General features: G+C 41.2%; 1 protein-coding gene across 11 annotated transcripts in view; it reads right to left on the reverse strand.

Annotated features, from left to right (window-relative positions):
- The window catches only part of TTLL5 (tubulin tyrosine ligase like 5), a 308,459-nt gene that overhangs the window by 70,406 nt on the left and 225,330 nt on the right, over positions 1-12,723 (reverse strand). For 10 of the 11 annotated variants that reach the window (XM_040226042.1, XM_040226046.1, XM_040226045.1 and 7 more), the window contains one exon: positions 8,371-8,588. In XM_040226042.1, coding sequence (XP_040081976.1) covers positions 8,371-8,588 — 218 coding nt within the window. Of the gene's footprint in view, positions 1-8,366; positions 8,589-12,723 lie in introns of those variants that run through there. The other variant, XM_040226049.1, reaches the window with a different exon arrangement.

The raw sequence follows: 12,723 nt of genomic DNA on the forward strand, positions 1-12,723 counted from the left end.
CGTTTTCATTTTCTTTGTCCAGAAATGTTAGGGGGTTCTATTTTTAATTTTTTGAGGAACCTCCATACTGTTTCCCAGAGTGGCTATGCCACCTTACATTTCCACCAACAGTACTTAAGGTTTCCTTTTCTCCACATTCTTGCCCACACTTGTTATTTCTTGTCTTTTTGATGACAGTCATTCTAACAGGTATGAGGTGGCATCTTCTGGTGGCTTTGATTTGCCCTTCTCTGATGATAAGTATTGCTGAACACCTTTCCCTGTACCTCAGCCATTTGAACATCTTCTTTGGAAAAACGTCTATTCAGGTTCTCTGCCCATGTTTTAATTGGACTGTTTTTTCCCATTGAGTTGCATGAGTTTTTTTATGTAACTTGGATATTAACACTTTATCAGATATATGATTTACAAATATTTTTTCCCACTTGGTACGTTGAGTTTTCATTTTGTTGATCTCCTTTCCCGTGCAAAAACTTTTAGGTTTGATGCAGTTCCACTTATCTATTTTTTTCTTTTGCTGTCAAATCCAAAATATCATTGTCAAGATTGAGTCAAGGAGATTAGTGCCTATGTTTTCTTTTAGGAGTTTTATAGTTTCCATTCTAGCATTCAAGTCTTTATTCCACTTTGAGTTAACTTTTTGTGTATAGTTTAAAATAGCGATCCAGTTTCATTCTTTTGCATGTGGCTGTCCAATTTTTCCAACAGCATGTATTGAAGAGACTATCCTTTTCCCCCTTGTATAGTCTTGACTCTTTTGTCATAAATTAATTGATCAAACATGCCTAGGTTTATTTCTGGGATCTCTTTTCTGTTCCGCTGATCTATGTGTCTGTGTGTATGCCAATACTGTTTTGATTACTGTAGCTTTGTAATGTTGTTTCAAATCAGGGAACACGATCCTTCCAGCTTTCTTTTTCTTTCTCAAGATTGTTTTGGCTATTCAGGCCAAATTTTAGGATTTTTGTTTTATTTCTATGAAAAACGCCATTGGAATTGTGATACGGATAGCACTGAATCTGTAGATTGCTTTAACAATATTAATTCTTTCCATCTTTAAGCACAGAATATCTTTCCATTTACTGTGTCTTCAAATTCTTTCATCAGTGTCTTACAGTATTCAGCGTACGTATTTTCTCACCTCCTTCACTATGTTTATTCCTAGGTATTTTTCTAACTCTGTACACCAATGCACATTATTATTTCTGACATAATTTTAAAAGGTACTCTTTTCTTAATTTCTCTTTCTTACAGTTTATTGTTAATGTATACAAATTCAACAGGTTTCTATATATAAATTTTATATCCTAAAACTTTACTGAGCTTATTTATCAATTCTAACAGTCTTTTGGTGGGGTCTTTAGGGTTTTCTATATGTAATATCATGCCATTTGCAAACAGAGACAGTTTTATTTCTTACTTTCCAAGTTGGATGCCATTTATTTCTTTTTCTTGCCTAGCTGCTAAATGAAAGTGTCTAGAATGGGCTTTTCTGTCTTGTTTTGATATGCACAATTCTTATTTTTAATGTAGTTTCCAAAATAATTTTGATCTAAACTACTTAAAAGAGTATTTTAACATTCTAGATTTATTTGAGCATTTGTCCAGATTTTAAAATCTCATTTTATTATAAAGTGGTCAGAGAATGAAGACTGCATAATTTCTGTTTTTTGAGGATTTATACTAAAATCATTTAGTTTTGAAAAATATTCCATGGGAGCTCTGCAGGGCATAAAATTGCATGTTATTAATTTAATCTCATTAATTATACTATTCAAAACCCTTTATGTCCTCAGGTTAGATCTATTTTGCCTATAATAATGACTATTCTGTTTTCATTTTGGAATTCATTATTTTAGGTTGAATCTATCTTTTCTCTCATCATTTTTATCTTGGTACACTTTTTTCCTCAGAATTTTGGCAGAATTTTAACAGTTTGTCCTGAATTTCACTAATTCCATTTTCTGCAGCACCCAATCTCTATTCACCACGTTTACTCCAATTTTTCACTCAGGTGTTCTCATTTCCATTCAATCCTTCCTGACCCCAGACTACTTGCTCTCAGGTAGCTTTTTCGAGCTCTACACACCAATGCACACTAGGGATTTTTCTAAAATGTTTTCTTTCTTGATTAAACTTACTTTGGAGGTTGACAGCTCCTCTGAATCTTCTCCATGGATCTTTCTTTAAAGCTATACTATCTATTTCCAGGCCCCGAGATTTTAAAATATTTGCTCATCCTCAGAGAAGAAAGTCTAAGTTTGCCAATAAGGACTGAGGATCACAGAGGAACTGATATGAATTCTATCAAAGGCTATTTTAAGTTTCTATCCAAATCTTAAAAAAAGTTTTTTTTTTATTTATCTCTTTGACTGCATCAGGTCTTAGTTGTTCGGAGACGGGCTTCTCTCTAGTTGTGCTGCGTGGGCTCCAGAGCACATGGGCTCAGTAGTTGCAGCATCTGGGTTTAGCTGCCCCATGCATATGGGATCTTAATTTTCCGACCAGGGACTGGAAGGCAGATTCTGGACCACCAGGGAAGTTCCTATTCAAATCTTTTTAAAAGGGATTTTTTTTTTTCATAATCAGATAAGATAGAAGGGAAGTGAGAGATGGGAAATACCCAACAGTCACATTACCATTTTAACGTCTCAGCAAGGATGAATGAAAAGTAAGATTTTAATCTAAATTATCTAAGTATAAAATTACAAAAGGAAGATTCATCATTCTATGAGTCTCATGTATTTCTCTCCCCACGGGACCATACCTAATTCCAATGATAATAATTGGTTAGATGTGATTTAGAGTACCTATTTGCAGACTGATGTCATCATCATCATGGCCAAAGCAAATCCTAAGATCTTCTAAGGCTACCACTGAGGTCCCAATGCTGAGAGCTAGTAAAGGAAAGAGAGCCGAAGTGGTGGCTCCTCACCTGGCCCCCAGCTCTTCTGTCTCCAGGTCTCCCCTTAGAGTGAGAGGGCCCTGTCTGGTATATCCCATGGCTCCCATCACCTGGCCCCCAGCTCTTTCTGTCTCCAGGCCCCCGCTTAGAGTGAGAGGGCCCTGTCTGGTATATCCCATGGCTCCCAGTGTTTTCCTACACTGCACTCCCACAGACAGGCAGTATATAAAGCTCTCAATGCTGTTCTTCAGTCCTTCTTGTGCTGCATCTAAGGGACATTTCTCCAACACCTCACTATGACAGAGACACTAACTATTCCTACTTTTGAGCATTTCATTGGCCATTTAAGGGGCAAGACTAATGTGGAGAGGAAGGGAAGGACGTTTCTAAGTGCCGACACTGCATTTTCCCAAAGGCACTATTTTAGGATGATTAATCTGTCCCTTACTGCACAGAATGGATGTGAATAGATTGGTGGGAGGGTCCCTTACTGCACAGAATGGATGTGAATAGATTGGTGGGAGGGTCCCTTACTGCACAGAATGGATGTGAATAGATTGGTGGGAGGGTCTCTGAAATCAGTGGTCTACTGGGAAGAGTGTGGGGTTAGCACAGTAGGGGATGTGAGTTCTGGCTTTGGTTCTGCCACTGTCCATCTGTGTATCTGTATCCAAAGTCCTGCATGGTGACTTCCTCCAGGTTTTTATCTTTCAGCACTAAGAGCCTATGGCTATATTATTTGGGAAGTACACAAATTAGAAATCTCATATTTAAGGATGGATACACTACAGCTTCAATCGTATTTCTCAAAGCTACACATAATAAGACTGAAAAGCTGATAAAGATGGTTAATAACTTACAACATGACATCTTCAATGCTTACCTCAAGACCTTACTTTTGGACCATTTTAACTCCTGATCACTTTGCCTCCTTTTAATGACTCATTTGTTAAAAAGATACAACATATTTTTTTCTTGATCCTTATTTTTATATTTTTCTGACATTAATGTGAGCATCTCCATCACACTGCTGACTAAATGTTGAGGTCACATTAATTGGTGTTTGGATTAACATGCTCCTGGGTTTGGGACAGCTTTCCTGCCTCCTAATCCCTAGCAGCCTTTAGCAAACACCACTGTCCTGGGTGCTGACAGAGAATAGCAGTTGGCTTCGAATTCTTCTGAGGTCACTCTGATGCAGAATATACTAAAACCGGGCAAGGAAAGGTAACTCCAGCTATTTAAAGAAAAGCCCTTTCGTTGAGTCTGGTGTTTCTCATGCAGTTTTCTTTTCTCAGGGATGTCCCAAGGTAAACAGCTTTGACCCTGCCTTTCCAAATTCATCTCTAGTCTATGAGTTTTGCCCACATCCCTGGCAAACACTAATCTTCTCAGATTTCTTTCTGTATATTTCCTGGAGAGTATGATTCTGGCTCTGGGAAAAAAGTCTTCTACAAGGAAAAGACAGCTCATATGCATGTAGTTGTTCAGCGGCTGTCATCCTTCCTAGTTAAGCTGACTGCTTGGAAGAAATACCCCAAATAGTTTTGAAAGGAGGATCTGAAGTTGGTACAAAATTATGAAGTGTTACAAACATTAGAGAGGAAAAATCAAAAAATGGTATTGGCACTGTGGAAAAGGCAAAAAAAAAAAAATCTAAATCATTCTCTTCGCAGAATTGACAAGTGAGATTTAGCTAAAGGAAATATAAGTCTATGAATCTGAGAACTATAACCAAGAACTGCTGGGCCAAGAAAGGATGGGGAAAATGGCTATAAAGCGTCAGGATTAAAAAACAAACGTGCTCATAAAAAAAGCTTTCAACAGAACAGACTGAAAACAAGTTATTTTGGTTAATTATTCAGTGGGGACAGTGAGTTTTGTTTTACAGTTAGGAAATTGAAACCTTTAGAGGGAAAGTGACTAGACTATTATCATAAAGAAATAGGACTCCACTGTTCTGATTCTCAACTCCCTTTGCACCAAAATTCAAAAGACATTCCATCTTTTATGTTCTATTGTTTTCTAAATTCAACCCTCTAGGATGTGGAAACTTTGATGCTCTTGGAAATTGCTTCTATATTCGTCCAGTGCCAACTTCTGCGCTAGGAGAGGTTTGAAGTTCAACCCAAAAACACAGGGCTTGGCACGGTCAAAAGCTCATTACAACTTATTAGTTGTGTCTCTTGGGACAACTATGGTATTCCTGAGTGTGACTCAGTATCGCCAGTCATAACTGAGGGTTCCTGATTAATATGAACCAAGCCCGCATCAGGGCAGCAATAAGCTCAATCAAATGAAGCAACACATTTTGTAGGAAGAAAGCAAAAAATTACGTGAAAATTTCTTGGAGTATCGTCTTAGTATTAGCCATAACACCTAAAACTTATTTAGTATTTACTATGTACCAGGCACTGTATTTGTGCTTGACATTCGTCAATTCATTTACTTCTCTTAATAACCCCATGCTGCTAAGTTGCTTCTGTCGTGTCCGACTCTGTGCGACCCCATAGACGGCAGCCCACCAGGCTCCCCCGTCCCTGGGATTCTCCAAGCAAGAACACTGGAGTGGGTTGCCCTTTCCTTCTCCAATGCATGAAAGTGAAAAGTGAAAGTGAAGTCGCTCGGTCATGTCCAACTCTTAGCAACCCCATGGACTGCAGCCTACCAAGCTCCTCCATCCATGGGATTTTCCAGGCAAGAGTGCTGGAGTGGGGTGCCATTGCCTTCTAGTACTATTATCATTTCTATTTTAAATAGGAAACTGAATCACACAGATGTCAAGTAACTTGCTATGCTGGCTAGGAACAAGTACTTTGGAACAACAATAATAATAATATGTCACCTGATACTTAGGATCCTGATTTCAAAAGCTGTGAAAGGTTTCTCTAGATTAAAAATAACTTCAGCATCCCAATAAAGTATGGTGTTTAGTTTATTGTAATGTATGGGCGACAGTTTCTTCGTATTGCAGTGTATTCAAATGTACCATGGCAATATAGGATGTTAACATGGGGAAAACTGGGTGTACGTATCTTTATGTGTACTAGCTTTACAAATCGAAAATAATTCTTACATGAAAAGATTATTTCAAAAAACTTTATCTGGATGCTTCCTAGGGAGAACTTTTCACTGAGTCAGTTCAGAGAAAAACAGTGCTATTCTGCTTCCTAAAAGTCTGAGAGCATATTGAAAACAGGAGGGGTCCTCAAGCCCTACATTTTTCATGTAAAGGAAAGGATGTTCAGCTCTCCACTAGTGCTAACTTACTTAGCTTCACAGACTTGTGCTAGAGTTTTAAAGGCAAATTGGAAACTATTTCCTGGAACAACGCCTCAACAGCATGCCTTTTGATACTTGAATTATATTTTTTAAATTCTGAAGAAATCTTGTTTTTCCCCCCTCTTTTGTGCTTTTTTGGTGCTGAGCTGCTTCCGGTTTTCCCACACTCCTGCCTGTCAGAGACAAGAAACCACAAAAATGCAGCAGAGCAAAGCCTGTCCATGGAGCTACAATTCCATCTGAGAAGTCTGAAGAGCTCTCCTGCCAGTAGTGAGTTCAGGGCAGTGAGTGGGGTCCTCCAATGTCTGGCCCCGCTCCTGCCAACAGAGCCCCCCTCTCCACCAGCACACGAACCTCATCGGCCACCAGAGGCCATCTCAGCAATAAGTGGAAAGACCACAGCAAACAGCACACTCGCAAATTCAACATTCATTTCCCCGCCTAACTGTGGACTTTTCAAACCTGGGAAGGAGTGTGTGCTTTTGGAATGCTTATGATGGTTACTAAGACTTACAGAGGTCTGAAGTGTGCCAGGTATTGTTCGATGTACTTTACATATATTAAGTCTGCTCATCTTTCTCAACTGTCCTATGAAACAGATATTATCTCCACAAAAAAGGGAACAAATAATTCTAGGAGGTTGTGTTGCTCTTCACTGCTGTCTAGGCTCTCTAGTTGCGGCAAGTGGACCTCTCATTGAGGTGGCTTCTCTTGTTACCGAGCACGGGCTCTGAGCATGCAGGCTTCAGTACTCGTGTCTTACAGGTTAAGCTGTCCCACAGCAAGTGGGATCTTAGTTCCCAGACCCAGGATCAGACCTGAGTTCCCTGCGTTGGCAGGTGGATTCTTAACCACTAGACCACCAGGGAAGTCCCAAGTAAGTAAATTGAAGCCAAGAGTTTAGGTAAATTGCAACTTGTTGAAGATCTCGCATCAATAAAGTGTGAAGAGGGGTCTGACACAGGCAGTCGGGCCCCGGGGGCTGCGCCCTTAAGGAACTCAAGAGGGGCCACACATCCTTCCTGTTGTGCCATCGGCTCTCAACAACAAACTGAACTGTCCTACTGCTCCAGAGAGTTCTCTGAAGTTATCATGATGCCAGTTATTCCTAGAACAGTGCTTGGCACTTAGTAGGCACTGAATAAATATTTGCTGAGTAAACGAATCTGGCAGTAGTATAATTAAAACAACCACAAGGGACTGTTTTTCAATCCAAATCCAGAATATGATTCATTATCCAAGGGGCGGAAAACACGAACTGCTTTTTCTGTGCCCTAGGATTCCTTTATACAATTCGAGTTGATTTCGTGAAGGACAAATGAATGGGAAACCTCAAGGAGAGCAAGAGAAATACACAAATCTCTTCTAGGTGTTCATCCATCAGGGCTTGCCTCCTCCTCCGGACAACTTTGGTAAGTCCCCCAGTTTTAAATGGTCAGGAGGTGCTAAAACCAAAACTTTTTTTTACCAGCCCATTTCTAGTTTTCTAGGGAAAATGGCTGGAGGTAGAGTGAAAAATGTGACCTAAAACACGTATGTGATGTAGGTACAGAGATGTCTTTTTTTTCAGTTAAGATAGGAAGATGACAAAAGGTATTAGAACATTGTTGCCTCACAGAGCCTGATGACCAATGTCAATGAAGTTAATTCACCTTATGAAATCTCAATCCTATGTCTTCCCTTTCAAATGCCTAAAAACAAATAAACAAGGGTAGAGGTGAGGGAAGAGTGTTACATTTTACATGAAATTGAAAAGATCTAACTCTGTAGAATGACTGAAAGAAGAATACATCCAGGAGGAAGTTCCCTCCTCCGAGCCCACAGTTCAGCAGTTCCCAGGTGCTGCCTCTGGTTGAGGCTCCTGCTGGGGGCCACAAGAGCCATCTGGCCATGACCCTGAACCTGCTAGCTGCAATGCTCACCATTACCCTTGGCGCACTTAACGGAGCAGTCTCTGCCCCGCTCACAGGGGACAGCCTTGCCGCTGGCCATGGGGTGATAGCTCCCCCGGTGATTCTAGCTCACAGCCAGGGCTGGGAAAACAGTTGGCCTTTACTCCCCATCAGGTGTTCTTCTCAGCACTGCAGTACACATTGTCTTGAGCCTCCATAAATAAAGAGCACTGTTAGCACAGAATTGATACAACTCAGAAGGGACTGAACAGAAGAATTCCGAAAACTTACTTGGAAGCCCTTTGGGATGTTGCCTTTCTGAGGACTTGTTTGTGATTGGATGGGGGCTTGGGGACCAGGGAGGAGGAAGAACTTGGAGGTGGCACCACTTTTTGTGGCAGAGTCGTTGGCTTCTGGCCACTGGCTGTGGCGCTTGGAATTCTGCATGCTGCACCATTATTTATTGTCCATAAATTGGAGTTAGGTAGTGTCTGGCTGCCAAAGATTGCCTACGAGAAAAAGAAAAACAAAAGATTGATGGAGTTATTCTTCACAGTCCGTTTGCTGTAAGTGAATAACTGGTTTGCAATCCTGAGGGGAGGACAAAAGGAAAAGGGAAACCATTCAAATGAAGCAACTTTAAAGAAAAAACATTTCCTCCAATAACGCCAGTGCAGGTTTAGATTCAGAGAAGGGAAATCTCTTTTAGCAGAGAGTGGAGATGGTCTCGTTGAAAGTGCCCTGGGCTAGGACTCAGGGCAGCTGGGTACTATGTATTGTCCATAGACGTGAATTAGAGAAGCATTTGGTCTCTCTTGGTCTTAGTATTTCCCTTCATTGTTAAATTCAATAAGAATTTAATGAATGCCTCTTGTCAGGTGTTAAGTACTAAAAACATGGCAGAGAACAGAAGTGACTTGAACCTGACTCAATTCCAGCCCACTCACAGAACTCTGAATTCCTCTAGAAGGTTTGCACCTTTGAGGAAACAGAAGGACCCAGTGTAGAGTAGTAACACCTTGATGACCTAAAGATTAATGTTAAGACCTACACTTGGAAACACTTTTAAAGTAAAATTACGACATGAAGGGTATTTTCGCTTAGAAGGTAAGCCTACAGATACTAAATGAAGATCGCAAAATCACCATCTAGACATCACAAATACCAACACATACCTGTAGGAAGGATGTACACTTAATTGTATACTTCCTCAGAGAGAGGCTGAAAACAAGTCTTGCAACTTATTTACCTCATTAGAAATAGTTTTGTGTGTGTGTTACAAATTTTGTTACTGATTCTTGAAATATGTTAACACTGCTTTCAGTATGCATGCCTCATAAAAGCTTTAAATATAAAAGGATATTAGGAAGAAAATATAAGTGACAAAAGACATAGGACTTTTTATTTAAAGGATTTCTGGCAATTGATTTCCACCTACAGGCACTACATTTCAAGAGGCAATGGGAGAAATGTCATTTTCTCATGGCAAGGCCTGAAGGAATATCAGATGCTCTCAGGAGACATTCACCTTCTAGGTAAACTACACCAGCAGTATTTCTGTCCTTTATGAATTTTAGTTTTTGAGATATAAAAGATGAACTGAGCAGCTTTAGTAAAGAAGTGTTAACCAGTCCTTCTACACTAATGCCTTGGAATGTCCCATTTCAGGAAAATGTGTCCAAAGGTCCCTGGTTGGGCAGATATGGGGCAGCAGGGGTAGTTGGCATTCTTGTGCGGATGGAATGTGTGTGGTTGAGAGGCTCAACAAAGAGCAAAGCGATTTCAGAGGTGGACGCTCACGTCAGTTTCTTACAGACCAACTGGACTGAAATGGTCCTCATCTCCGGAAGCCACCCGAGAGGGAATGGAAGAGTGGCTCACCTGCCTCTACCTCTGACCAGAGGAGGGGCACCAAGGAAGACCTGAGTCCAGGGACAAAGCCTAGAGTGCAGGGCTGCAGAGCGTGTACACAGGGCTCCACACGGGGATGCGGGCAGTGGGAGCAAGGGCGTGGGCCATCGGCAACCAAAGGGTGCAGCAGAGGCCAGCTTGTGGAACTGGCTCAAAAAGAAATCCACTCCTTCCAAGCACCATATCTAAGGGCCTAAAAATCTATGGGAGAGATTCAACTGGAAGGAAGGAGGGTGGCAGGAAAGGGTGACCCCACAACCTCCCAATGACTGAGCTTAGACTGACGAGTGCTTGCAAGATGCCTCGCTCAGGGTGGGGAAGAAGCCAGAACTGACCATGAGGGCTGACGAGGTCTACACTGGCCCTCTATAAACACATTCACTGGATGAGAAGCAGAGGAGGAAAACCACTGTTAGTGAAGAACTCGTGGAAATAAAAACATTCTTTATTGAACTGCCATCAGGAAGAACATCTATTCAATATACGTTGCTGTGGTGACAGCTTAACCATATTTCAAATTTGTTTAAAAAATCTTCCTGGGACATCTAAATACAAATAAAAAGATGAATAAAAAGAGCAAGATCAGAACAGGGAGTCTAGTAAGCTTCTATCTGTGTGAAAAAGGATACTTATAAACATATCTTTATATGCCAATATACACACACAAAGATATTTACCATGTTGGTATCTGCACAGAACAATTCTGAAAGGATTAAAGACAAAACCTGGCAGCCTCCATGGAAAAGAACTGGTTAGCTAGGGGTTAGGGGAAAAGGGAAACCAATTTTTTACTATATATTATTTGTGTCTTTTTGAATTTTATACCATCTAAATGTAGTTATTTATGAACTGATTCTAAAAATAAATTATTGAAAAGTCAAAAGTAAGTCAAGTTCTAATAAGGTGTGAGCAGGCAGCAGATTAACTTTCTAAGTATAAATCAAAATATCAAATGAAGCCCAGCTGGTTTGAGGACTTGCCATTAGACTGTGTTGAAGAAAGAATTGGCTGTTCAGCACTTACTATGGCTTCAAGACCAGATTAGGTCATCAGCAACAGGCAAAGGCTCATGGAAGTGGAAAGGAACATGGCTCTAAGTCAGGTGTGACAAGTGGTTAAGGTGTGTGAAGCAGGACACGCTCAGTCGTGTCTAACTCTTTGCGACCCCATGGATGTACCCTGCAAGGCTCCTCTGTCCATAGAATTCTCCAGGCAAGAACACTGGAGTGGGGAGCCATTCTCTTCTCCACAGGATCTTCCCAACCCAGGGATCGAACCCAGGTCTCCCTCACTGCAGGCAGAGTCTTTACCATCTCAGCCACCAGGGAAGCCCATAGTCAGGTGTGCCTGGACTCAACTGTAGGCTCTGTCACTTATAAGTTGGGTGACCTTTCAAGTTACTTAACCTCTCTGAGCTCTAGCTTCCTCATCAGCAGTTGTAATCATTTGGCTGGACTGTAGGGGATTAGATGAAGATCAGTAAGTAAATGTAGCCCAGGCACTCAGGAAAGGTTTCCTGAAATAAATCAAAGCCCCAGGCACACGGCAGAAACGGAAATGCCCCCTTCCTTCCCAAACTACCATCAGCGCACCGAGGAACCAAAGGGTGGCTGACATGCAAGTCTGCTTATCTGCAATGCCTTGTGAATGGTGGTTGGTTCTGTGTTTTCCAGCTTATTTTTCCAGTCTTATGATGATGCTCACTAGCTGCAAAAGCAAACTCATAAAACGAAAGCACACGTGTAGGTTCCCCAGATCATACTTACGCAATTCTTTCTGGTAGAACAGTCTTTTCTCTTCTAAATGCTTATAAAATTGCATTCGTATCTGTCTTATCACATTTAGCACAATTACCTTGTATCACAGCCACTTATATACATACTTTTTTCTGTGTCTGGACAATAATGCCTTTGTACCTGATTAATTTTTGCTTCACTAACAGTGCCAAGGGAGAAGGCAATGGCACCCCACTCCAGTACTCTTGCCTGGAAAAACCCACGGACGGAGGAGCCTGGTAGGCTGCAGTCCATGGGGTCGCTAAAAGTCGGACACGACTGAGCAACTTCACTTTCACTTTTCACTTTCATGTATTGGAGAAGGAAATGGCAACCCACTCCAGTGTTCTTGCCTGGAGAATCCCAGGGATGGGGGAGGCTGGTGGGCTGCCGTCTATGGGGCCGCAAAGAGTCGGATACAACTGAAGTGAGTTAGCAGCAGCAGCAGCAACAGTGCCAAGAAGACTGCCTGTACAAATGGTGCTTAATAAACATTTACTCCATAAGTGAAGGAAAAAAACACCTCATATTATACCAACTACTAAATTCCTATACAAGAAAATAGACAAGTTTGTGTTTACATAGAGATGCAATCTCGTAGTAGGACCGTTCTCTGGAGTTTGAATAGTGAAAATGCCTCGTGTGTTTTGTGTTCAACTTACATACAGCCACAATCCACAAGTTAAGCCCTTCTTCAGATTCCAAATGAAAATAAATTCACCTTCCTAGATGCACATACTGTGGCAGGACCTCAGACACTTGTTCCATTGCTTAGGAGACTCACTTGCCTAGATACTAATAATTCTTCTTTTCTTCCCCCCAAAACTGTCCTGATTTTGTTTGAGTAAAAACATGTGTCCACCTAGAACATTCTGTTTCCCAGTCCCTCCTGTACCTTCAGATAACCCCGTGACCTGGTTCTGAACGGTAAATAGACGTTTCCAGGTGCAGTTCTGGG

Source organism: Oryx dammah, unplaced genomic scaffold (genome assembly GCF_014754425.2).
Source record: "Oryx dammah isolate SB20612 unplaced genomic scaffold, SCBI_Odam_1.1 HiC_scaffold_26, whole genome shotgun sequence".
NCBI lineage: Eukaryota > Metazoa > Chordata > Mammalia > Artiodactyla > Bovidae > Oryx > Oryx dammah.